Here is a 27,095-nt window from a genome sequence, read left to right as displayed (position 1 = left end):
TTGATCCGGTCCGAAAGGTTTCCAGAGCTCGCGTAGTGCCCTCAACCTTGCCCACTGCCACCACCACCCGTGACTGGGGCGGTGCGAGGGCCCTGGGGCCGCCGATCGCCCAGAGCTGGAGGCGCTCGCTGATGTGGCCTGAGGGCAGGTGGAGGGCCAAAGACACAGCCTGGACGTTCCCTTCCCCGCAATATCCCTTCAGCCCACACACCCAAAGTGGGCCACTCGGGCCCAGTCCGGGCCCCTGCCCTCGCGGAACTCGCTGTCCACCCGGGGAAACGCCTTACACGACGAGTATGATTTCTGAGTGTTTGGGGGCATGACGAAAATAACTACGAGGCTGCGCCGCGATGGGCAGGGCAAGGGGCTGTGCTGAAGTTGGAGCTGGTATGAGTGACGAGAGGGGGCCGGGCACTGGAGGGGGGCGGCGAGGCGGTGGCCCGGCCCCCGCGAGTTCGCGGCGGGCCTCGCGGCGCCAGGGGTTAAGCCGCCCGCTGGCTCGGAAGTAGTCCCGGCCGAGCGCCGGCCCCGCCCCTGCAGGGCGGAGGGACGCATCACGCAGGGGTGGGGAAACCGGATCCGTGCGCAGGGTTGCTAAGGGTGAAACTTTTCATTGACTTTGCTCACTTCGGGCCGGGGCGCGGGAAGGTGCGGGTTGTCCGCGGAGAGGAGGGAGTGGCTTAGGAGACCCGGGGCCGGAAGGGCAGGACCGCCCGCCGGCCACAGCCCGGACCGTCCTCCACCCCGGGACGCGAGCCTCCCTCCGGTCCGCCATCCCCGCGCCGTCGCCGCCGACCGGCCTGCCCTCCGTCCCCCGCCGCTGAGCCCGACCTCCAAAAGGCTGAAAAAATTATTATTGAGAGTCATAGCCCATAACCCCTCCAACTAGCCCCCCAACCCTCAACGGAGAAAGAACACATCGGCCCCGGCCCGGCGGCGCCCGGGAAAGGAAGAGAGAGCGACCTCGGTCCCGCGCCTGGGACCACCCTGGAGGGAGAAGCCGCCCCACGGTCCGTAGCCCGCCCCGCCGCTGCGGAGACCCGAGTGAGTGAGTGAGTGGGAGTGAGTGGGAGACGAGCGGGCGGGGCCCCCTGAGACCCTGCAGCCCCCATGGCTTCCCCCACCCCCGCCCCGCTCCGGCTCTTCGCTTTGCTGGACGCTCCACGTTGCTGTCGCGCCCCCGCCCCACGCCGGGCCAGCGTTTTCCTTTCCCCTCCACCTCCCCTCGAGAACCCCCTTTGGGGGGGCTGTGCTCCGTTTCCCCACCTCACGCTCGCTCATCCTTGGGCATCCCAGAGCCCTCTTCCAAGTGTGGCCCTCTCCTGGGTGCGGTGCATTTCCTCCCTGTCCGCCTTCCTCTGTTCTTCATACCCTAGAGACTCGGCTCTAGATTCTTCTTGTTCCTCCAAAACATAACTCTCACCACCATTAAATAAATCAGAGGAAGGGAACACAGGCCTTGTTTTTCTGCTGCTTTTCCCGTGCGCGGGGAAGGCGGGGTAGCGGTAATTAATAGGGTCTATATCTGGCCCTGTGAAGCCTGAGGGATGAAGGGTGGACACCCCCCTTTTGGACAGGTCACTGGTGACTGTCCTCTGGCCACAGACAAAATTCGCCATTTAGGCTTGAGCTCTTCATCCTCGTTAGTGTTTTCAGGGAAAACTGGGCGGAAAAAAGTGTCTTTAGAGCAATACCAGTGTGTGGATTCTGGTTGATCTGGTGAGGCGCCTGGAAGAGCCCTACTCCTAAGCTCCTTCCCCTCCTGTCCAGAGGATGGACTATGTCCTTGACTAGAAAGGGAGGAGAGGGAGGGAGAGGATGGGCCAGGTGCCCATCCCCACCTCCCAGAGAAACCGGAACCGCACACAGCGGGCTTCAACTTGGGTGTCAGTGGAGAGGGTCTTGGGGGTCTGCTAAGTATACTAACCTTTTTCTCCTTCCTACCCACCCTACCCTGGGAATGGGTCCCTCATCTTAGATTTTCCAGCAGAAAAACACCCCTATTGCTTTCTGGGCACCTGTCCCCACCCCCTCTTAGCAGAGGGGGAACAGGCTTGTGTGGGAGGACAGATTAGGGAGGTTTCACACACTAGGGGAGCTTTGCCGAGGACCTGGCAGGTCTGGTCCAAGAGCAGGCCTTGCAGTGGGAGGAGACTCAAACAATTTTAAGTATCGGAAGGTGATGTTCAGGCGTCAGATGTACAGTTTTTCCTTCCCTGCCCGGGAACCTTTTCCCATTTCCCTCACCGGGTCTGGTTACTTGGACTTGGATTAAAAGAATCGTTAGGCTTGGGCCCTGCTGGCATCGGGCCTTCTGATTGTCAGCCCTGTGCCTCCCCGCAGTTTAACCGGGAGTTTCTTTGGCCAAGAGGACCGGAGAACTGGATTTGAATTCCTGCCTTTACTTTCCTGGCTGTTGGGGTGCTGGAGCGGAGCCCGCCGGGCGTTAAATGAAAAGGCTCTTTTATTTTTTTAATCCACCGTACCTACAGCAACTCCAAACGGAGACCACCAAGCCCCGGAATACAGATGAAGCGGGAGGGGTGGGGGTGGGAATGTGACCTTATCTATTCCAGCCCACCGCCTTCAGCCAGGAAAACTCATTTGAAGCAGAGCCTTAATTCTGTGGTCATGGGAGGCGGTGAAGGGAAAGGGAGAAAAAAAGTTCAGCCTCTCGGGAAACCAAGACATGGATATGGTAGGGTGATAAAATACGTCGAGTAGGCCTTATGAGTAGAATTTATATAAAATGTATTAGGCGGTGGGCGGGGGAGGGGGCCGTTCCCCACAGCGCGCATGTGCATCGGAAACTTTTCCTTGGTTCTGCGGCCCTCGCCAGCTCCCTTTACTGGGCATGCGTAGTTTGCCGGCGGATCCTTCGCGAAGTACGCAGGGAGGTGTAGTGTGCACAGAAAGTAGGTCACTTGCTTCATCCCGAGCGTGAGGTTTCTGAGGACTACAATTCCCAGAGTGCAGAGCGCGACTTTGCCGCCGGCCTCTCCACTTTGGGGCTCAGTCGAGTCTTCCTGGCTTCGGAGGAACCTGGAGTGTCCTAGAAAAGGCCGTCTTAGGCGGAAGGAGCCTCGCAGTCAGACTTGGGCTCTGCCAGCCCGGGTTTGGAGGAGATGGTGGGAGACCCTGGGTGGGGCGGCGCAGTTGGCACAAGTCCTGGAAGCCTTTCAACCACACCTGCCCGATGGGTGCTCCAGGACCAGTGGGGTGGGTTTGTCCCCTGCCCTGGCCCCCTGGAGCTCAGCTCTGACTCCCTGGCACCCGGTTTATAACACCTACTGGCTTTGTCAAAATTGAGGATCCCTCCTCCCTGACGCCTCTGTCCACACATACTTGAATCCAGTTGTGCTTGATTGTAAGACGATTTGGATGTTAAGGCTTCAGGTGCCTGAATTTTTACAGGCTGTCATGGTTTGGGAGCCTGGTGGTTCCCTTGCCATTCTCTCTCCTTTTCTCCTTTAAAACATAACTTTTTCTTCTTAAAATTTTTCCTTTGCATTTTTGTTAGGTGTTTCTCTGGAATCTCCATTACCATATCATTGTCTGAAGCCATCCGCTTCCCCCCAGTTTTGTCCTTTTATGCACTTTTCTTTAAAACACAAGTCACACAAGGGATCTGAGTCCAGGGTTAACTTGGTTGCTGAAAGTAAATAAGTGAAGGGGCATAAGATTCCAAATAAGATAGGACAGAATTTATTCTCACAGTCACAACTTTTTTATATATTGACAGAGGCAGATTTGCTATTGTTAAACTCAGCCCCCTCCCCTTTTTGCAACCTTTCTGGCCTTTTGCCGCTGAGTCAAGGTTGGAAAAGTTCTTAGAGTCCTCTCCTGCTGCTTAACCCAAATCTACTTGTTCCTTTTATTGAAGGATAGTTATTTCTAAGCTTTCTAATCTTACCACATTCTATGGATATTTTATATATAAGCTCTAGAATTTGTCCATCACCTAAAAAAAAAATGAACAAACTCATCAGAGTAGTTACTTCTATCTTTAAAGACAAGACAGCACCAGTGCTTTAATCCTCTCTTCCATAAGCTTCTTTAAGTCAAATTTAGAGCCTGAGCTGATAGAGCAGAAAATCTCATTCTGGTTGTCTGGCATTTTTGTAAGGTTCCACCCCACAGCCATCTGGCCCGGCCTGTTCTCCAGTTAAAGAGGCAAAGGTGGCATTATATACACTTCCTTATTTGTGCGGCAGCATCACTGAGCTTTAGGTGTGCAGCTTTAGTTGCTTATGCTGCAGAAAATGGTTAGTTGGGCAGGGCTGATGACAGTGGTTTATTGTATATTGAGGTGGGAGGCTTATTTCCCAGTGACTTTGGCCTGCATTTAAAATGCTCCCATTTTGAGGCTGAACTGTTTAGGGGAAGTTAACTTAGAAGGGAAATATGCATCCAAGTTTAAGGAGGGCTAGAAAGGCGGGAGCCCTTTGGTCTGGGTGACATACCAAGAAGCCATGTGATGCTTTGAGAAGTGTCATGCTGGATTCAGGTCTATTTTACTTTTCTGAAAACACTGCCTTTAACTTCAGGCTCATTCTTGGGAACCATTGCCAACTTTCTTCACAACTTTTTAGTCTCCTCTGTGTTGGACACCTCTAGTGGGCTACTACTGTGGCCCTCACATACCTCTGTTCTTGCAGGGAGGCCCAGGTTCCTAGTGGCTAGTTTTGTATCTGGTGATGAACTCAGTCTTCAAAAGCAGAAAGGCTCTCCTACCACTCTTCTTACTCCTCTTAAAACTAGAAGGACCCTGGAATTGATCTGTGGTGACCTTAAATAAACATTTGAAGCAACTTGGAGATTAAGTCTTTGTTGGAGGCTGGGAAAGAGGGGAGATAAGAGTCCTGAGTATCCCTATGGAGGGTTTGGGAGAGGCCATGCTCATGGCACACACCTCTGTTGACTCCCCACGTGACCCTTTGCCTACTCAGACCTGAGATGAGGGCAGGACTAGACCTAGCCAGGGTGTACGATGCTCCAGATTGACCCAGTGCATCTTCTCTGAAACTTGCTTCGGAGAGCTTTGCTTAAGGATCCAGTCCTAACTATGCCCCTGGGAGCCATGGCCCAGGTATGAAAATTACAGGGAAGTGAGTTGAGGCAGAGGTGTGAAAATTACAGGGAAGTGAGTTGAGGCAGGTGTTCAGAAAACTCGAGATCCTCAAGCCTAGAATTAGCCTGTGGATACTCTGTGCTGGACCTAGAAGGGATTTTAATCAAATTCCAACTTCAGGTCTATCACAGGACAGAAGATGCCCTTGACGGATGGTGGACCAGTCTGATCTCTCTGCTGAGCTCAGCAGCAGAGCCTCTCCCAGAGGCCTGCCTAGGAACATGTTCTGGCCTTGTTGGCCCTGGAAGGGGGGTGGCCTTTTCAGTTCAGTTTACCCACAGCGTGAGCCTGGAGCTGTCCTTTTGGAGAAAGTGAGGAGATGAGGCTCACTGGCAATTAGGACCTCACAGATCATCTTCCTGAGACATGAGGCTGGCCCAGAACTCAGGAATAAATCTGTTTGACCTCTGTGCAATCTGACTGTGAGAGACTCCCAAAATAACAATCTGAGTGTTTATCTTGGGCTGCCTCCTCTCCAGGGATCTCCAAACACTTGATAAATCTGATCCTGTGCCAAGGACAGGTGGTCAGACTGTCCCTGGGAGACTGAGTGATGATGGATACGCAGCTGGAAGCTGCAGGGTGATGGAAAGTTTCTTCTCTCTGCCCCCTCATCACCTACCCTGTGGCCAGAAAATACAGATTCCCTCAGGCCATACTAGTGCTGCTGTTAAAGGTTTGTTGGCCAGCAGGACCCTCCTTCCCTCTCCTTTCCTCTGCTGCCCTGGGGCACCCTCTGTCAGCAGTCCTGTTGTTGGCCCAGGCCTCTGGTTCTGACAGGTCTTGACTTTTTCCTGGGGCTCATGCTCTCATCTCTATTCTTGGAGGCCATCTGAGTGGCAGTGCTTGCCTTGGTTACACGGTGCAATTCCAGAGTGAGCCAGAGCACATATACACCCAGGGAGCCCAGACTGACAAATTGGATGTGACTGGAGTCCAAGCCCCCAGTGAAAAGTTTGCAGTGCTACTTCTTGTTCAGTGACCTGTATCCCTTCCCACTTAAGGAGGAAGACTAAAGATTTTAAACTTACATCTTGGCCTGTGACAACTTGGGAGCACAATTTCACCAAGAGATGGCAGAGACAAGTTAGCAGGAGCCTTACCTTCTCCAGCTGAATTAAGGGCTCGATTTTTTTTTCATGTGAGTCGTACAGTGGTCTGAATTCTCAAAATACTGGAAACCGCAGCATCCCTACTTCTTTAGAATTACTTAAAAAAGTAATAGCTAATTTTATCAAGTACCTACTGAATACCAGGTACAGCGTGAGGCAGTTTACATCCTTGAACTAACCTAATCTTCATGGTAACCTCAAGTTGCTGAAAACTGAGGCTCAGAAAACTTGCTCACAGTCACACAGTTAAGCTAGTCACTAGTGGGGCAGAAATGGGACCTTAGGTCTGTCTGTCCTTTGCCATAGATCCCCAGTGACTTTCTACTCATGATGCCTCCTCTTGTTTCCCAGAGCCATCTGGAGCCCAAGGCTGCCGACCTTCCATCTTCTGCCACTGTCCTTGGCTTGTGCACTGATTCTCTGCCTAGGAAAAGACCATGCAGCTGGAGATCAAAGTGGCCCTGAACTTCATCATCTCCTACTTGTACAACAAGCTGCCCCGACGCCGGGCAGACCTGTTTGGGGAGGAGCTAGAGCGGCTCTTGAAAAAGAAATATGAAGGTCACTGGTACCCTGACAAGCCACTGAAGGGCTCTGGCTTTCGCTGTGTCCACATTGGGGAGGTAGTGGACCCTGTGGTGGAGCTGGCCGCCAAGCGGAGTGGCCTGGCGGTGGAGGATGTGCGGGCCAACGTGCCTGAGGAGCTGAGCGTCTGGATTGACCCTTTCGAGGTGTCCTACCAGATTGGTGAGAAGGGGGCTGTGAAAGTGCTATACCTGGATGACAGCGAGGGCTCTGTTGCCCCAGAGCTGGACAAGGAGATCAAGAGCAGCTTCAACCCTGATGCCCAGGTATTTGTGCCCATTGGCAGCCAGGACAGCTCCCTGTCCAACTCTCCATCACCATCCTTTGGCCAGTCTCCCAGCCCCACCTTCATCCCACGCTCTGCCCAGCCCATCACTTTTACCACTGCCTCCTTTGCTGCCACCAAGTTCGGCTCCACCAAGATGAAGAAGGGCGGTGGGGCAGCGAGTGGTGGGGGCGTGACCAGCGGTGGGGCAGGTGGCCAACAGCCCCCACCGCAGCAGCCTCGCATGGCCCGCTCTCCCACCAACAACCTGCTGAAGCACAAGGGTCTCTCCCTGTCTATGCACTCGCTGAACTTCATCGCGCCCAACCCGGCCCCTCAGTCCCAGCTCTCACCCAATGCCAAGGAGTTCGTGTACAATGGTAGTGGCTCTCCCAGCCTCTTCTTTGATGGGGCCGATGGCCAGGGCAGTGGGGCTGGCACCTGCAACAGCAGCAGCAGCTTTGACATGGCCCAGGTATTTGGAGGTGGCACCAACAGCCTCTTCCTGGAGAAGACGCCCTTCGTGGAAGGGTTCAGCTACAACCTGAGCACCATGCAGTATCCCAGCCAGCAGCTCCAGCCTGTTGTGCTGGCCAACTGACCACGCCCTGCCTGCGGGGCCAGGAGCACCCAAGACCACAGAAAAGAAAAAGGAAGGGAAAGGAAAGGAAAGGCCAAAAAAAGAGGAAAAGAAAAATACACAAAAATTTCCAATCTTCTCACTCAGTCCTAGAGAGAAGACGCAGTCGAGGCATGGATTGGGAGGGGGCTCCCGAAGCACCTGAACCGTGTTTAACTCAACCTCCTTGCTGTTTTCCTGCCTGCCTCTGATTTATTTGGTTGGTTTGGGTTTTTGGGATTTTTTTCTTTTTTTTTTCCTTACATGTAGTTTTCTATATAACATCTTTAATTAGTGGCTTCCTGTGCTAAGAATGGTCCAGATGTGAATTGCTGCTCCGTCCCTTCCTCCCTCCCTCCTTCACACACCTGGTTTAGGATTGGTGTGTCCAAGCTCCCAGGGAAGGAAGAGCCGCGGCTGGGGCCTGGCCTGCCTCAGAACAGGGAGAAGCTGTCTCATGTCACTGCGTCTGTCACCCAGCTATCCTCTCAGTCAAAGCCATCCAACCTCAGCAGGCCTCCTTGTGTCCTGCCACCCAAATAGGTCTGACCCCAGTCCCCACTCCTCAGGCATGGGTCACAGGGAGCTGCCTGCTGGCCACTTGACACCCTCCCCCCAGAGCTGATGTCTAACTCCAGGGAGGTTAGCACTCTATTGGAATTCCTTTCATCTCTGTCCTGTGGCCCCCACACCACCATTCCCACCTGGTGTCCCAGACTACATGGCCCTGGAGACGGAGCCATTGACACATGTGGCCTCTCGTGTAGTCCCTTCTTCCCTGGGCCTGAGATTGTGGATAGGGAGGTAGGCCAGTGTGGGGGTGAGTGTGTGCGTGCATGGGCGTGATTTGCTGTCCTGTTTTAAAGGATTCCGAGCCATGTGAAACTTCCCCTCTGGATATGATTCTGGGTTGTCAGAAGTGCTTATTTATGTTTGAGGTGGGGGGATGGTCCAGGGTGGGTTGTCAGTCCTTTCGTTGGGTGGTTCACATGTTGGGGGGAGACTACTGTGGCTGAGCCTGAGACACTCCCAGGGGAAAGCACTGCAGAAGGAACTGGCTTCCAGACTGCAGAGGGATCTGCACTTTTGTTTTTGACCAAAAAAAAAAAAATTTTTTTTTTAAATGGGTTAGCTGTGAGGGGCTGAGGGAATACCCAGCCCCTGATGCCTAAGAGAAGTCTCTGTACCCTCCTGTCATGTGACGTTGGCCCAGGGTGGGAGCTGCTCACCTAAGCGCCCTGGAGGTGGGCGTTTCGGGTCAGTGCCTGTAGGCAGCCCTGAGCCTTGAATGGGGACTTTTGGGCCCTTTGGTTGTAGATGTTGTAATACATTTCCGCCCCTGCCTGCTTGAGAACTTTTTGGTACCTCTTGCCATCCCTTCTCACTGCCTGACCCAACCCCACTGGGCCTTGATGCCGTGAAGAGTGGTCTTATGGGCAGGCCAGCCTTCGCCATTGAAGCTGGGGTGTTTGGATTATAGAAGAGCATTTGCTCCCCATCTTTGCCAGAAGGGAAGTTGTTTCTCCAACCCAACCCTAGTGGGCCAGCTTCCATGCCATGGTGCTTTGGCAAGTGGGGTACATGGCATCAGGGCCCCCATCACCGGAAAGTACCAAAGCCCTTGGCACCCCACCCCATCTTCCCCAGCGACCCCAAGTGGGCAACTGCTGTGGCAGTGGGTCCAGCCCAGACAGACACTGCCAGCCTTCCCTGCACTGGGCACCAGCTCTACCTCCCCCAGCAGGGCAGTGCCCTGGTTCCTCAGCCCAGCACCATCTGTCCCCTTAGACTTCTCAGGGGCCAGCCCAGTCTGGGCCACCCTCTCTCCCTAGCCCTTGGCTCCCACACAGGTGACAGGCCCAGGCAGATTGCTGCTCCTTGGGAAAGGTTGGATGCTGCCTTATGCCCCCTCTCAGCTCCCTCCCAAACTCACGCACCCAGGTCCCCACCATACCTGGTCAGCTTGTTTCTCACCACACGTAGGGAGGGCGAGACCAACCCCTTAGTGTCTTGAAATACGAAGAACAGTGTGTGTTCAGGAGCATGACTCCAGTGCTGGGCTCTTGGGCCCAGTTCGGTATGTCTTGTCTCAAATCTAGGCATTTTTGCTTCAATTTTATTTTTTTTAAGAAAACAAACAAAAATCTGCACTAATTTACCTGGTTTCGTAGGAAAACTTTTTTTTTTATTTTTTACATTTTTTGGTGTCCGTTTGTATTGAATAATTTGCTACATTTGTAAAATGTAAGAGGTATATATAATATATGTATATTTCTAACGTAAAATGTAATTTTTTTCTTTTCAAGGTTTTTTCTTAAAAAGAGGAGAGAAACAGATATTTTTTCAGGAAAAACAAACTTTAAAATAAAAAAGAGGAGAATAAAACCTTTTTCTCCCTTTCCCCGTCCTCTATCTACCCCTTTCCAGGGACAAATCAAAAGGTGGGTCGTCTTGTAAAGAGTGTAAACTTTTAGTCCAGAGTGATGTATTTTTCTCAATGCAGTGAGCTATAGATACTCTAGTTTGACCCCTAGGGACGGGAAGGGGACATTGAGGCGCTGTGGAGAGGGGCTTGGGGGAGCAGGGCAATGAACTTGTTTTCTTTAGTGAAGGAGGAATACAATCAGCGTTTTGTATTCAGAATGTTGTGCAATATTTTGGAATGGGACATTGGTGTGTTTAGAGATTTAGTTTAAAAACAAAAACAAAAAGATCAAATCTGTACAGTTTATATTGTTCCAGATTTTTTTAAGTTTGTATTAAAAGCATGATATATAATAGCCTCTGCTTGCTCCTGGCTTGTTTTGTTCCTGGGCCCTGATTTGGGCTGGAGAGAGTGGGAGTGACCCGCCCCTGTCGGTTTCAAGAAAGAATTGCTCACCCTCACCTAACCCCTGGATGAGCATAGGTGTCACCGGCTCCGCTTTACCACCTATTCCATCAACACAGTGCGCCCGTGGAGTGCCCACTCCCACAGGTCCTTCTCCACGTGGAGACAGATTCCAGGAGGTTGGGAAGTACCCCAGCTCCCCCCACTCACGTGGTGGAGCCAGGACTGGAAGCAGAGCCTTGAGGACAGGATGATGCCTTTTTGGGGCTCTTAGGAACAGCCTATTCCTCGGAGGCTGACGGAGGGATCAGCCTCCAGCCAGCTCTAGATCTTGCCCTTGACTCCGGACCTCTAGACCTTTAGGAGTGGGCACAGATGAGAAGAGCCCACCTGGCAGGTTCTTTCCCAAAGCCTGGTGCTTGGATTATTGGCTCCTCTTGCTGGGCAGTTCCGGAGCTGGAGCTGCTTTAGGGGTGAGAGAGCCCACCCGGGACTGGAGCTCAGCCACCTCTTAATGCTCCTGTGGGGGTGGGGGTGGGGGGATACAGACAACCTTCTTCCCAGCAGCAATTCACCCCAAAGGCCCCTGGGTTGGAGAGGGCAGCCATGTATTTATTGAATCTTCACCCTCTTTATCTCCGCAATATAGCTGAGAAATGGCTTCCAAGTTTGATTGCCCACTAACTTCACAAAGCTAGGAAGTGAAGCTGAGATTTTGACCTGTGTATGGCCTTTTTTCATGTATTAAACTGGTAACAGCTATGGAAGAGTGACACTGGGGGCAGGCATGGCAGAGCTGACCTTGCCGCATCAAGGCTGAGCAATGGGCAAGCAGCTCTTCTGGGCACCTGGGAGTCAGGAATCTCCTCAGGCCCCTCAATCCCCAAACTGGCCAAAACTGATCCCTCCCCTCCCAAGCATGTGACTTGGGCCTAGAACCTCTCAGACCAAACATGCAATCTCTGCATAGGGTCCTAGGAGCCCTTGATGTCTGGCCCCTCCATGGGCCACACCCCCCAACAGTATCTGTTGAGCAGAGGGAGGCCCTGGTCCAGGGTGCCTTCCAGACATTGGCCGCTCCCAGGGGTCTCACTTTCCTCTGTCCTGCCAGGGAGAAGCCCAGCCTGTCCCTATATCCCTGTGTCCAGGCTGTGGCCCACCTGTGGCCCCAGGGCCCCTTGCATGCCTTCCTATTTATGTTAATATAAATAAAGCACCTGGCATAGGTGCTTTACCTGCCATGGAAGCACAGGTGGGACAGCAGTTACAGGGCAGGTGTGCACAGGGGGCCCAGGATCAGGAGGCAAAGAAAGTAGGAGTTAACCAGGAAGGAGAAAAGCAAGGCCGAGGCCCCTCCCCAGAGAACCTGTCCGGAGGATGCCCTTCAGGGAAGAGTCTGGACTCCTCTTTGAAGATTCAGGTTCGAGTCCCACCCCTGCTACTCCCTAGCTGGGTGACTTTAAGCAAACCACTTCACCCACTCTGTCAGCTCATTTCTTTCACCTCTAAAATAACTGCTTCCTTGTGAAATTAAATGAAATAATGGGAATGCTGAGCATAGTGGCTGGCCCAGAGTAAACAAGTAGTATTTTCATCATCAGGGCCATTATTGTCCTTCCACAAATGCCACTGGCCAACCCAGTCCAGGATGTGTCCTCACATCAGCAAACAGACCGAAAACCAACGCTGGCAGCAGCAAGACCAGGCTGGGGTGGGAAGGGAAACCATTCTCCCGAGCAGCAGAGCCTCTGCTGGCTCCCACTTTGCCCTCTGCCGGGGGGGGGAGGCTGCTTGTCCCCCAGCAAAACAGCATCCTGTAAAGTATGCTGATCACCATGCTCCTCTCCAGGGGCCTTGGAATGGGATGGGCCCTCCATGTGTGTCCTGAAACCTCCTGAGAGTCTCTCCCTAGAGAGGCAGATGGGCGGGTGGGGGTGAATCATGGCAGCAGAACTGTGCTCTGTTCCTCACTGTCTGCCTGAGTCGGTGCCCGCCCGTAAGCCAAGGGGATGCCACTGTCTGGTCCCCACCACTGCCATCCTCTCCCTGAGTGATTCATTGGGTGGAGGGGCACACTCTCACCCTCCCTCCTTCTTTCCCTGGGCCTGGCCAGTTTGGCCAAGTCCTGCCTGGGCAGGGCCTAAGGACAGGCCGGGGCCAGTCAGGAGGTCTCCAACTCCCTGGGAATAGGCACCTGCTGATCTACTGGTTTTTAATTTAGGGAATTTCACTGCCAGCAAGAGAAGTGTGCTCTCAGTCCTCATAGCTGTCAGCTCTCTGTGTAACTTCAAACACCATTCTCCCCTCTTGAGATCTATCCCATTTGTATGAGGGACTAGGGCTTCTGCTAGGGCTAGGCTTCTGCTAGGCCCTGCTAGGCCATGGCAGAAGCAAGCCCAAGGGACCGTAAGTGCCCAGAGGAGGCTCCTACCCAGCCCAGGAAGGCTCTTCAGAGGGTTGATAGAAGCTAGAGCGTGAGGAGTTATGGCACCGCACACATGCCAAGTTGTTTAAGGTGACGCAGCAAGATGACACCTGGACTCAGAATTGAGGGGGCTCCAGGAGGTCAGCAGGGAGGAGAACAGAGAAACTAGACTCAGAGGAGTGAGGTGGGGAGGCCACGGGCACCTCAAGTGTAGATGACCCCTTCAAGAAGCCACAGATACATCCAGAAGGCAGAAATGTAAACATAAACTATAAAACTATAAAAGAGGAAATCTTTGTGTTCTTGCATTAGGCAAAGATTTCTTAGCTATGACTCCAAAAGAATGATCCAGAAAAGAAAAATAACTGGTAAATTGGGACTTTCCCAAAATTTTAAAAAACTTCCCTGTTAAGACACTGTTAAGAGGTGGAAACCAAGTCACAGACTAGGAGAAAATACTTGCAAATTATATATCTGATAAAAAGGTTTGTGTCCAGAATCTATAAAGAACTTTCAAAACTCATTTATAAGAAATAAAGCCAATACAAAAATGACACTTCCCAAAGAAGATATATGAATGGCAAATAAGCACATGAAAAGAAGCTCGACATCATTGGGCATTAGGGAAATGCGAACTGAAGTCACAATGAGCCACACCCATTAAGACAGCTAAAAGTAAGGACACTGACCATGCCGAGTATTCGCAAAGCTGAATGAGGACTTCACGCACTGCTGGTGGGCGTGTAAATGGTCTAACCACTTTGGAAACTAATTTGGAATCTTCTTTATAAGTTATGCCCTGGTTGGCATGACTCAGTTGGCTGGAGTGTTGTCTCATACACCAGAAGGTGGCGGGTTCAATTCCCGGTCAGGACACATACCCAGGTTGTGGGCTCGACTCCTGGCCAGGGCTCATTTGGAGGGCAGCCGATGGATGTTTCTCTCTCACTTCCATGTTTCTCCATCTCTCTCTCCCTCTCTCTCTCCCTTCCTCTCTCTAAAAAATAAATATATCAATAAATATATCGATAAAAGTTAAACATTGCCCGGCCAGTGTGGCTCAGTGTTTGAGCGTTGACCCATGAACCAAGAGGTCCCCGGTTGGGATCAGGACCGGGGCACATGCCTGGGTTGCGGGCTCAAACCCCAGTAGGGGGCGTGCAGGAGGCAGCTGATCAATGACTCTCACCGGTGTTCCTGTCTTTCTATACCTCTCCCTTCCTCTCTCTCTAAAATCAATAAAAACATGTTTTTTTAAAAAAGTTAAGCATACAACTATGATGTAAGCCAGCCATTCCATTGCTAAATATTTATTTACTTATTATTGTTTTCATTACTTAGAGAATACTTTTTAGTTCCTGTAATCCGTTCCTAAGTAGTTACCCATAAGAAAAGGAAATACATGTCCATACAAAGACTCGCACACGAATGTTCACGGCAGCTTTATTCACAAGCCCCAATCGGAAACCAACCAAACGTCTGTCAAGGCCTGAAGGCTGAGCCAACTCCAATACAGCCACACTATGGAATACTACTCAGCCATAAAAAGAAGTAACAAGCGGTTATTATTTTGAGGAGGACTCTCAAAATAATAATGCTGAAAGCCAGACCCCCTTCCCCCAAAAATACATACAGAAAATTCTAGAAAACGCAAACTAATCACTGAACAACAGAAAGCAGTTTAGTGGTTGCCTGGGGACACTCCGGAGGGAGGGATTAAAAAGGGAACGAGGAAACTTTTGGGGGTGATGGGTACAGTCATTATCTTGACTGTGGTGATGACAGTCATGGGTGTATAATGTGTCAAAATGAATCAAATTATAATCTTTTTTCTTTTCTTTTTTTAAATATATCTTTATTGATTTCAGAGAGAGGAAAGGAGAGGGAGAGAGAGAGAGATAGAAACATCAATGATGAGAGAGTCACTGATCGAGCCCACAACCCGGGCATGTGCCCTGACCGGGAATCGAACCCTGATCGCCTGGATCCCAGGTCGACGCTCAACCGCTGAGCCACGCTCGGCCGGGCCAAATTATAATCTTTAAGTATGTGCAGCTTATTGTATGTCGGTTATTCCTCAATAACGCTACTTCAAAAACAAACAAGCAGCAGTCCAGGAGTGTCGAAGTGCTGAAAGGCACATCTAAAATGTAATCGTTCATTCAATAAAAATGTATTGACCTCCTGCTCTGTGCAGGACCCTGTTTTTGGCACTGGAAACCCAGCAGGGACAAAATGAAATCCTGTCCTCACCAGGTTCATGTTCTAGGGGACAAGATGAACATGAAATCTGACAGACAAGAACAGCCACACAGAGAAATATCCTCGCGGGGAAAAACATTGGGGGGGAAGCTCTCCACTACCTGGGGGAGGGGTGAAGGCAAGTGTCTCTGGACAGGTGGCAGTTAAAGTAAGACCAGAGGGGTCTCATGTATACGCATGCTTCTGGGAGACTCCTCCCTCCCCACTGTCACTGTCCCTCAGCGCCTCTCCTGCTCCCACTCAGTGGAGATTCCAACTTGGCTCTGTGGCTTTGCACAAATCCCAGCCTCAACTTTCTTCAGTGGGAGACGAGACTATGCCCAGCTCATGTGGGCAACACAGTTGGTTCTCTGCCTAAGCGGGCCCCTCACCTTGGTTCAGCTGGCTTTGGAGACAGGCAGAGCAAAAATGCCAAGGGCAGGAAAACAGGCATCTCAGGAGCCCAGCTGGCTTCTCCTGAGAGGCACCTGGGGAGCCAGTCTCCCAGGATTCCAGGATTGCAGTGTGTTCTGGGGAGAGGGGGCACTGTCCTGGCCTCTGGGAGGGCAGCTCTGGCCTCCTTTTCATGCCAGGGCCAAAGCCAGGCCAGGTTGGCCTGAGGCCCAGAGGGACGGGGCGGGAGGTCAGGGGCCACCATGGGGGGGCCCACTTGGCCTTCTTTCTGGACACAATGTCCTGGACTGCTCTACGACTTGGCAGGCTGACAGGGAACAGTGGCTGGCAAGCGGGTACGGGCGGCTGGCCAACTAGGGGGGAGAGCAGCCGGGCCTGAGCAAAGGACTTCTTCCTATACCATGTCCTGCCACCTTGGGCAAGGAGAGGACCAGCTTGTCTGGGAGGGACGCAGGGGGCCTGGCACCCTGTGGGCAGCCTAACAATCTCTCCCTACCCTGTGCCTTAGTTTCCCCATAACACCACCAACTGCTATCAGTTGAGGTAAGTTCTGCAAGAGTACAGAACCCTGCCAGCGCTGGCCCTGACGCTGACTGCTGTGACCTTGGGCAGGTCACAACCTCTCTGAAACTCTGGTCTTCACCTGAAAAGCGGCATCTGCTTCTTTAGCCTTGAATGCGGGGGAAGCATTGAATACAGTTAGGCTCCCAGAGGAAGCGCTTGGTGGAGTAGTTTGCTATAATTACTACATTAATAGGCAACAATAACAATTATGTACTGAGGGCCCTGGTGTGCCACTTAACCTACACTGTCCTGAGTCCTCACAGCAACCAGAAGGCAGGTTTTACCACCCTCACTTTATAGGTAAGGAAAACTGAGCTCCAGGAAGCAAAGTGACAGCTGATATTAGGGGGCAATTGGCTCCCCCAGTGGGAACCCAGCCTCCCAGGGGCTGATGGGTGGACCCTGGGAGCTCCCTCAGGCTAACCTGAACCAGGGAGGGGCTGAACCCAGAGACCTCTCTTGCTTCCCACAGGACACTTCTGGTGGGGTCCAAACTAGATCCAGATACATGAGCAAGGGCTGGGGGCAGGCGGGGGAGGGATGCATTCAGTCACTCAGAAAATACTGATTGAGGGACATACATTTTGGTGCTGCCAAACGTGGCCTCTGGAGCCCGACTGCCAGACTTTGGACTCAGACCCTGTCACTTGTAAGATGTGTGGCCTAGAGGTAGGGTGACTCCCAGTTTTCCCACTGCAAGTGTGGCATTGCAGAAAACCCCTCAATCCTGGGCAAGCCAAGGGAGCTGGTCATCCACCTGTTGGAGTTACTCCACTCTTGGTTTCCTCAAATATAAAAGGCAACCAATTCACTTCAAATTACTGTTTGAAAGTAAAATCAACAGAAAGCCAATGAGGCTCCCAGTTCAGCCTCTGGTAAGTGGGAGCAGGGTTAGCAGCATTGATCTCCTCCTGGCAGAGGCTGAGCCAGAGGGGAGGGAGATGGGATTATCCCCACTTTGCAGATGCAGAGACTGAGGCTCCCTTGGTTTCTCGGCAGAGCAGAAAAAGCCTGGGCAGATGTCTCCCTCATCCTAAATCTGCTCTTAGGAGCTGCTCAAAACAGGTGTTGGGTGGGCTACCTCAGGTAGTGGGACCATGGGTGGCACTGCAGGGGACCCCTCCTAGGTGCTCCCAGGGGCCTTGTGCAGAGGGCAGCCAGGCAGGGCACCCTGTGCTGCACCGACCTGCAGAACCAGCCCCATAGGACCAGCTGGCCCCACCAGGCCACAGGGCAGGCCTGCACCACGTGCTCCCTGGGCAAAGGCCAAGGCCCACAGGGTGCTGACTGGCCCAGTGGGGCACCACCTACCAGCCCAGAGCCAGGCCCAGGTCCTGCACTGTTCCAGGTCCTGGGAGGGGGAGGAGAGGGTTAGGACAGTTCAGCTTCCTTGCTAACACTCAGCAGGTGCCCATAGGCCTTGGTTTTTTCCTTACAACACTAGAAAGAGGACCACCCTAGCTCCATTTAATGGGTGGGGGACACTGAGGCTCAGGGAGGTCAAGTTTGCCCAAGGTCACCCAGAGGGTAGGCGGAGGACTCAGCCATTACTGGGCTTCAGTGTCTGACTTTAGAATTCAAGAGACCTAGAGGCCCAGGCACAGTGGGGTGGGAGGAGCAGTTGTGGAGGGTTTCCCAGCGGGGCACCCCCAGAGCCCCTCCAGAGCCCCCAAGTCAGAGCCAGGGAGGGAGATTAGGTTCACATGAGGAAGCACGGTCCCACGGGGAGCTGGGGCTCCCACCGCAGTCCGGGTTGCCCTGCAGACCCAAGGATCCCCTCGAGGGCTGTAACCCCCATCCCCGCAGCCACCCCTCGCTGGATAGGAGCCTCAGTTTCCCCTTGGGCGCTAAGCAGATGTGGGGGTGCTGGGTCAGGGCTTCTCCTTTCCCCGTTACCCCCCGCCCCCCCACACACACACACTGCAGGGGAGGCGGGGGGGGCAGGCTTATGTAACGGCGGGTGGGGGCGGGGCATCAGCGCCGGGAGGGAACCAATGGGGGCGTCCCTAGGAATAGCCCGGCTGTTCCGTCCTCGGGACTCAGAGCGGCCCCCTCCGCGCCGGGGAGCGCGGCAGCTCGCGTGGGGGATGGGCGCCTGGGCGGGGGCCCGGCGTGCGGGGGCGGCCTCGCCGGGCGGGGTGCCTCCCGGGGCCCAGCCCCTGCCGGCCTCCGTGCCAGCGTCGTCACACCTCCCGCTTGGGACCCCGCTGGCCTCGACGCCCGGACCCCCGCCTCCTCCTCCAGGGTCGCTGGGGCCCCGGGGGAGCTCCGGGCGCGCGCAACCTGTGCCGCCGCCGCCCCGGCTGCGGGTCCCGCCCCCGCCCCCGCCCCCGCCCGCTTCCTCCGCCCGGCTCCTGGTTATTTATATCCGCGTCCGTGCGGGGCAGACAGCCCGAGGTCTACGCGCACCTCACGCGGCAGATGCGGGCGCTGCGGGCCCGCCTGTAACCTGCGGGCCGAGGGCCCCCCCGCCTGGCCCGTCCCACCTGAGTCCGGGAAAGGGGAGGCGGCGGCAGCTACCGGCCGGGGTCGGCCCCGGGCTCGGCCCCCCTCCTCCCCGGCCTGGGCATCTTCTTGGGCTTCAGTGTTGCCCCGTACCCCGTCCCAGGAGGTTCCTAGAGCAGGGCTGTTAACAATGCTGGTTCCCGGGCCCGGCACCGGGCCCCCTGAGCGGGCCTCCTGGGGACTCTGCACTTGAGACAGGCTTCCGAGGGAAACCCTGGGCTTTCCGAGGTTCGGGAGCCTGCGGCGGCCTTTGCGGGAGGGAGCTAGCGGGCAGCGGGAGGGCGGCCGGCGGGACTCCCGGCTGTGATCCGATGGGCGGGGCGGAAAGGGGCAGAGGGGAGAGGGGAGGGCGGAGCACAGGAGGGCCTGGGGGAGAGGAGACGGGGGACTTGGCCCGAGAACGTGTGAATTGTGGCCTCCTCGAGCAGCACCCCCATGGAAAAGCCCTTTAATGCGTCCTCAGGGGTACAGCACATCCCACCATTTGCCAGCAACCCTGCCGTGTCCCCACCTCACAGGGCTCACAGAGGGGATGTGACTTGGACAAAATCCCTGGCAAGAAAGGAGCTGGACTGTTTCATGCCTTCATCCACTAGGTAGACGCTGGGCAAAAAGAGAGAAATACAAGATAGTTCTTGCCCCCCAAAGAGTTGTGGGTCCAGGCGGAGAGTGGGCAGCAAACAGCCACCGCTCAGAAGCATAGGCGAGGCCTGAGGAGCCATGAGGGCTCTGAGCTGACCCTGAGGAGGGAGGAGTCCCCAGGGAGGTAGAGGAGGGCCATGCCAGCCAGCGGGCACGCTCGGTCAAGCTCAGGGGCCTGCAACAGCAGCTGCTGTAGGAACTCGTGAGCTGTTTGGTGAGGCTGAGGCTTAGAGTGTGGCACGTATGTGGTGAGATGAGGCTGGATGTGCGGAGAGCCTTGGCCAGGCCAGGAGGCTGGACTTTGTCCTGAGTGTGTGAGGGCGCCCAGCCCCTGGAGGAGGAGGGGGGATGAAAGGGAGGCCTGAGCCCCGGGAGTGAGGGAGAGGGACAGGAGGGCAGCCTAATGAACTGGGGGGGGGGGCACCCGGGCAGCAGGGCCTCCCTCCTACCCTTTCCCTGTAAACCCATGGCAGCCCCTCTTTCCCCCACCTCTCTGCACCCACCTTGGCTCCACCTTGGGCTTCTTTCTGCCAGCAGCTCACGCTGGGGACTGCCAGGGGAGACCAGATCCCATCCCAGCTGGGCATGATGGAGCAGGTGATTTTGTCTCCTTGGGTCTCAGTTTCCTCATCTATAAAATGGGGACAGCATTAGTCCCTGCCAGTCCCTCCTCAGGGTCAGAGTGAGGAGGAGAGGCGATGAACCGGCAGGAGGAGCTTGCTCTGACCAGTGTCCCCACAGTGCTAGTCATGGCTCATTTGATGCCTCCCCCCTGCCCTCCATCCAGGTGAGCCTTCTCCCCAAATGGTCCCCCACCCCATGCCACCAAGCTTCAAGAACCAATACTTGAAAGCCAGAACTTCTGGCTTGGAGTTCTGCAGCTGCCACATTTCATGTCTAAGGGGTCTTAGACAAGCCACAACCTCCCTGGCCCCCAGCTTTCTCAGATGCAAAATGGAAAATGTTTGGGGAGGAGGGACCTGGGCAGCCCTGCTAGCTCTCCCCAAACACAAATAGCTCCCAGGTGCAGAAAGGGCAGATCAGGACCCCTCCGCCCTCCCCCCTGCTATGTCCCCTCTGCCACACCCAGCCCCTGCCAGGGACATCCTGTGCCCTGGTGATGTCACCAGGTCCTGGGAGCCGTGGCTGGCTGTAGCTGACAGCATTCAGATAGGATTTATTTTTAAACTCTCAGGGCTTGGTCAGCTCCCTGCCCCCTCCTCTTCACACCCCACCTTATTCTGTTTACCCTGTTCCCCACACTCCAGCTGAGCCCCTAGGCCAGTCCTTGAAGGTTCTCTCCACACATACTCTGCCGCCTAACCCACACTGACCAGGCTCCTGAGGGGCCGTGGGGAGCCAGGCCATTGGCCAGGTATCTCCCATCACCAAATCCAGACCTGCCGAGGTAACCAGATGGGCCCCTGGAGGTGGACTCCGGCCTCGTGTGCCTCCTGAAGCCCAAAGAGGGCAACAGACTTGCCCAAAGTCCCACAGCCTGGGTTCGGGCTCATCAGATGGGCTCTTTAGACACCTAGAACCCCTGGCTGAGCCTTAGAGCTATCACCAAAACTTGATTTGAATTCATTTTTATTTTTTAAATATATCTTTATTGATTTCAGAGAGAGGAAAGGAGAGGGAGAGAGAGCTAGAAACATCAATGATGAGAGAGTCATTGATAGAGCCTGCAACCCCCTGACCAGGAATCAAACCCCGATCGCCTGGATCCTAGGTCGAAGTTCAACCACTGAGCCACAGCCGGCCAGGCTGAATTCATTTTTAAAAAACAGCTTTTTGCCAGTGGACCTCAAGGTTTCTTGATGCCATACACTCAGATAAGCTGCAGAAATAGACTGGGTGCTGGGGTAGCTTCTACCTGACCCTCACCCACACCTTGGGCAAGACATGTGTTCATCACAATTGTCACACACCCTCTCAAGTGACTTTAGGCTAAGGACCTGTCAGCACCCTGAGCTTAGAAATTGATGCTGATGAAACACGCCTTTTATCAGTTTCATATGTTGGCCTTCTAGATAAGATTGTGGCTGAAAATGAGGTTCTCCTGGAAAAATCCATTTGAAAATGGCAGCCTTGACTCCTTTATCCTCACAACTGCCCTGGGAGGCTGGGCAAGGGCCAGAATCTTCTTTCAGCAAATGGGGAAATGAAGGCTCAAAGTAGAAGAGTGACTCGTGCAGTGGCCAGACCCAGTGTGCTCTGGCCTCCAGCCCTGTGAGAAGCGAGGTTGGCCTGCCTGGCCCAGCCTGGAGCTGGTGGTCTGACACCCGTCGCCCCAGCACCCACTGAGGACAGGCCCTTGGACTCTCCATTTCTTTTTCTTTTCTTTTTTTGCTAATATGTCTTTATTGATTTCAGAGAGAGGAAGGGAGAGAGATAGAAACATCAATGATGAAAGAGTTGTCATTGATCGGCTCCCTCCCGCACGCCCCCTACTGGGGATTGAGCCCGCAACCCGGGCCTGTGCCCTGACTGGGAATCGAACCGTGATCTCCTGGATCCTAGGTCGATGCTCAATTGCTGGAGCCACGCCGGCCAGGCAGACTGTCCATTTCTTGACAGTTCACTTCAGTGCAACACAGACTCTGGACCCAGACAGACTCAGTTTGAAGCCTGCCTGTGGCATTTCTTGGCTACATGACCTTAGGTGAGTCACTTCACCTATCTGTGCCTCAGTTTCCTCACCTGTAAAAAGAGGGTAATAAAAGGAAGCCAGTCACATTGAGGGCTATGGGAAAGACTGCTTGGAAAACTGCCTGAAGCCTTTAATGGCTGGACACTCAGTGAATGCCCAACCAATAGTAGCTCTTATTATCATTGTTATTGTCCCCAAGCAAGCACTCACTGAAGCTCTTCCCTGGTAGCTGTGCTCTAGGTTCTGGGAATCAGATATGGCCTCTGCCTCCAGTGGCTCAGAAGTCCAGAGAAACAAGGGACAATGCTGAGGAAAAGGCCACTTCTGATGGGGCATCCAGGAGGGCCCCTAGGAAGAAGTGACCTTGAGCTGGGCCTGGAAGGATAGCTTCTTCAGGCAGTGTCTGGGCAGGGCCATTAGGAGTTGGGGGGTAGCTGTCTCAACTCGTCTGGGAGAAAGAATTAAAGAGAAAACCTCCAGGCTAGACTGGGTGTCTGTGTGGGGAGAGGCTGAATCAGCTCAGGAACCCTCAAACCTCGGCAGCCACTTTGTCTTCTGCCACTACCACCCTCATCTCCCCAGAGGGTCACTTGAACCAAAAAAGCAAGAGCCAGGTGCTAAACAGATGGCTTGTTACCAGGAGGTAGGAACCAGGAAAGAGGGAGCCCACCCACCCCCATTCCCACATCCCCATTTTGTCAACAGAAAGTTCACCAGAGCCCATTCCAGAGTCACTTACTATGTCATCTTAGCCAAGTCATTTCATCTCTCTAAACCTGTTTTCTCCTCTGTAAAATGAGTGTAAACATACCTTAAAAGGCTATTGTAAGGACATAATGAACAGGTATATAAAGCTCTGGCACACAGTGAGTGCTTAATAATTATCTCTCTTGAGAAGGGAAAGAGCCAGGCTGACTCTCCATGGGAGGAAGTGGGGAGGCTGGGGACTGGGCCCCTCCCTGGCCCCCTGACCCTCAGGAAGTCCAAGTAGGTCAGGAGTGAGGGTGAGGGAGGATCCGGGGGCGGAATCTGAAAGCAAATGAATGCAAAGCAGGAAGCGGTGCTGGGGGAGAGGTGAGAGGGACCAGCTACCAGGTGCTGGGGGCCTGGAACAGAGGCGGGGCCCTAGGGCCCCTCTTCCCTGGAATCCCCACCCTGCCCCGCCAAGGTGACAGGCAGCCTGGCCCCACCCATGCGCCCCCAGATGTGGACACACACGGCCATATTTTCACAGAGACACACACACTCATTCAAACACAGGCATACACACGTATACCCAGGGACACTCACACCCAGGGACACTCACAGACACGCTTGAGGTCTAGGCCTCAGGGCAGGGAGACCTTGGGAAGCGGTTTGATGGAGCAGAAGGCTGAGGCCCCAGGGGCTGTTGGTTTCCTGTCCCCTTGCCTTCTCCCCAAGCCCACACACTGCCCACCTGCACACACCACACACCACTGGTCCAAAAGTCCCTCAGCCTCAATCTAACAGCGGTCACGCGGGGTTTCAGTTCTCGCTCACATGTTTGTCTTGTCGACAGATGAGGAAACAAATGGAGGCGCAGAGCCAGGACCAGGCGTGTCAAAGGCTTGGGGAGGACTGAGGAGGTGGGATGCGGACCCAGGCTCAGGGCACAGGCTCCAAGTCAGAGGCGCTCCAGGGCTCCTGAGCCCAGTTCCCGCACCACACCGCCTGACGCCTGCCATCCACTCCCTCCCCACAAAGAGCCTAGAGTTTCAGACGACGGGCGGCAGCCAGCTCTCTCTTCCTCCCAGGCTTCTGTGGATACCCCGGGCCCATGTTGGCTAGTAGCCACTGGGGGACAGGCATGGTGGGGGTGAGTCAGCTGGTGCCCATAGCACCGCCTGGCACAGCCCTGGGAGGCTTTGCTGAGAGGAAAAATCTGGAGGCTGGATCCTGGGTCATTGCCCAGGGATGTGTCTGCAGCACCACCTAGTGGTGATGTGGCGCTCCTGGCACACCAGGCCCTGGTCCTGTCATCTATTCCTGTGAGTGGAGCAGGTATTTAGTGAGCAGCTACTACATGCCAAGCACTGGGTGGGCCAGGCACTCAGAATGGGACTAGGCTAAGAAGATCTGGGGAACATCACTCTAGGCAGATGGAACAACAAGTCTAATGGCTCTGATATGAGAAGAAGTTGGGCATCACCCAAGAGGAGCAAAGTAATCAAGGGCTAGACCTGGGTGCTGGAGTGGAGAGGGAGGGGGAAGTGAACCAGATGAGTGGCCAGGTCCCACGGGCTTTTTAGGCTGCTGTGAGAAGTTTGGATTTCTTTCTGGATGTGGTGGGAGCCACAGTCTATGTCATATGGTTTAAAGGCTACTGTGGAGCCTTGGCAGGTGTGGCTCAGTTAGGTGGGCGTCGTCATATGCATGGAGAGGGAGGTTGCCAGTTTGATTCCAGCTCAGGGCACATACCCAGGTTGTGGGCTCGATCCCCAGTAGGGGGCATGCAGGAGGCAGCCGATCCATGTTTCTCTCTCCCTTTCTCTCTCTCTCAAATCAATTTATATATATGTATATATATAGAGAGAGAGACAGAGACAGAGAGAGAGAGAGAGAGAAGAGAGGGGCTACTGTGAAGAGGACAGATGGGGAAGCCGAGGCTCAAAGCAATAAGAAGCCCAGCAAGTCATTGGTGGGCTGGGCACTGGCTCCTGGCTCAGGACTCCTCAGCTTTGGGCACCTCCCCTTGCTCTGGTCACACCCCTGAGGCTCACACTAGGGGCCTTGGCAAGGTTCTAGGATTAGATTTCAGGGCGATTTAAGATCAGTCCAGCAGTTTCTCAGATGGAGTTCTGCGATTGGGGCATGGCCCTGCCGCGCCACACACAGGGGTCAAAGCAGTCCTGGACTCAGACCCAGGAGAACAGCCATGTTCTTCAACCCCAAGGGCCTGGCTCTGCTTTCAGCTCCATCTCCTATCTGTCCTTACCTCACTCTTTACCCTCCCGCCAGCTTTTCTAATAGAATTGCAGGCATTGGCAAGTCTGTGGGGAAGGTGATTTGTGTGTGACATGGCGGGAAGGGTGGGGAGAGACACCTTTCATCACATTTTGGGTCCCAAATGTGCAGGGCTGGGACACTGACTCATGTCTCATCCCTTGCAATTTATAAGGGGCTTCGACTCAGCATCTCATATGAACTTCACAGCAACCCTGATGGGTGGGCAGGAGAGGGATCCTGATCTCCATGGCACTGATGAAAAATAAGGGGCTCAGAGAAGAATGTGGCTTGCAGAAAGTCACACAGCAAGTTGAAGATGAGGCCTAGGATGAGGCCTGATTTTTGCTTTCATGTGAGCCCAGGTTTCTGTGAACAGTTCATGGTCCAGTAGTAGTAGGAACAGCCAGTGCCCTCCCTGAGTGAAGGGCCACCCAGTTTCAATGTGATTCCAGGGAGACAGGAAGTGTGGAGATGCAGGCTCCCTTAGCCCAAGTCTCATTTTGCTGTGTGACCTTGGGTAGTTCCTTTCCCTCTCTGGGTTTCTTTCCCATCCATTCAGGGAGGACCTGTATGTGATAACTTCTAAGGTAACTGTTGTCCAAAGCTTCTGACCCTGGCACCCAAGAAGAGAGAAAATACCATGAGGGAGGGGGAGAGAGAGAGAGGTCCAGGGGTGGGTGGGGACCAAAGAAGAGGTTGGAAGGACAGTGGGGTGGAGAAGCAGTGTGGTTTTGGGGAAGACACTTCCCCTCTGAACCTGTTTTCACATTTGTCAAATGCAGTTACCCTGAAGTTCCTGGCCCAGCATGTGGGACAAATGTCAGCCTTCTCCTGCCCACCACCAACTTCAGGGCGTGGGCCTTGTTGCTACTGCTGGCCAGGGTGGCTTGGCCAGACCATGGAAAATGTCATACCAGTCAGCTGTTTTGGCTGGTTGACCTCTGCTGGCCCAAGGAAGGTGGAGGGTGGAGTGTCCTTCCAGTGTGGACAGATCCAGGCAGCACTAGCACCTTGGGCAGGAGGTCACTGAGATAGCAGAAAGAGCTTGGGCTTAGGAGCCACCCACCAGGTCTGGGTTAGAATCTCAGCTCTGATACTTAGCAGCTGTGAGATCTTGGGCAAGTCACTTAATACCTTACTAAGCCTCAGTTTCTTCTGTAAAATGGGGATGCCCATCCTTGGGTGCTATGGGCTGGAACAAAACAGCAGTGGGGAACAGTGCACCCAGCTAAGGCTCTGAGGAACCGGCAGAAATCCCTCTTCCTCTGCTTTCCCTGTAGCTCGCATGAGACTAGCATAGGCTTGGGGACAGCACCAAGGACCCGCTTGCCTTCTGTCCCCCAGTCTGGACTTGGAGTCAACCTGGAATCCAGGCCCAAGCAGATGTCCCACCCAGCTTGGAGACACAGGCAGCCTCAGAGTGGAGGAGGCTGAGCATGGCGCACTGTGCAGCCAGCTCCTGCTGACAGAAACTGCTCACAATGAAAGGCTCCTGCTCCACTGGGTCCAGGTGTCAGCCTTTGTGGTCGGGAGGGTTCGCTGAAGTGAGAAGCTGATGAGAGTGCAGGAGGGGCTGGCTGGGGGCACCCACCCCGAAACCTGGTTCTGATTTCCTTTGCTGCTCACCCCTCTCTCAGGCTGGCAGCTTTCCCAGATTAACTGCTGACGTCAGGAGCTGCCAGCTGGGCTGGCCTGGCACAGCCACGGGAGGCGCATGGGGCTGTCTGGTAGGTGGGAACACTCAAGGGGCCTGTGTTTAGCTGTGGAAAACTTGTCCTCCACGGGGCTGGGAGGTGGGAAGGAGAGCGGAACTGACACATTACCTGAGCTGCGTGTCCACATCGTAGGGAGAACTAGCTCAGGGAGGCGGAGAAACTTGCCCTAGGCCAGCCACAGAGTTGGTCTGACCCCGGCTGCATCCCACCCCATCCGGTGGACCCACAGGAGTGCTCATCTCCGTGTAGGCCGGGACCTTCTACATCACTGCCGCAATGGCAATAGGTGCTCAAGATCTGGAGCTAGGAGCGGGGAGGCTGAGCTGGAGGCTGTGTAAGCTGTAAGGAGGTGGAATATGAGACACTGCCCTGATCCCAGGCTGGGAACAGTCTGTCTGCTGTTACTGTTTTGGGAATTGCAATTTGA

The 27,095-nt window shown here is 54.2% G+C and overlaps 1 protein-coding gene across 5 annotated transcripts; it reads left to right on the top strand.

The window, feature by feature from the left end:
* Positions 1–594: 594 nt before the first annotated feature.
* TOB2 (transducer of ERBB2, 2) lies at positions 595–10,492 on the top strand. Of its 5 annotated transcripts, none has more exons than XM_081129012.1 (3): positions 626–1,044; positions 6,136–6,272; positions 6,595–10,492. In XM_081129012.1, the coding sequence occupies exon 3, from the start codon at positions 6,681–6,683 to the stop codon at positions 7,692–7,694; it is 1,014 nt and encodes a 337-aa protein (XP_080985138.1). In that variant the 5' UTR covers positions 626–1,044; positions 6,136–6,272; positions 6,595–6,680; the 3' UTR covers positions 7,695–10,492. The 5 variants fall into 5 exon arrangements, with proteins under 5 accessions (XP_080985136.1, XP_080985139.1, XP_080985138.1 ...); XM_081129014.1 differs by having other exon boundaries at positions 626–1,052; XM_081129010.1 differs by lacking the exon at positions 6,136–6,272 and having other exon boundaries at positions 595–1,044.
* The last annotated feature ends 16,603 nt before the right edge of the window (positions 10,493–27,095 follow it).

The sequence above is a fragment of the Miniopterus schreibersii genome (genome assembly GCF_964146895.1).
Source record: "Miniopterus schreibersii genome assembly, chromosome: 2".
Lineage (NCBI taxonomy): Eukaryota > Metazoa > Chordata > Mammalia > Chiroptera > Miniopteridae > Miniopterus > Miniopterus schreibersii.
This window is presented reverse-complemented; position numbering and strand designations above follow the sequence as displayed.

Bases quoted from the DNA above. Each gene is read 5' to 3' on its own strand.
- TOB2 (XM_081129010.1), top strand. From the start codon at position 6,681: ATGCAGCTGGAGATCAAAGTGGCCCTGAACTTCATCATCTCCTACTTG.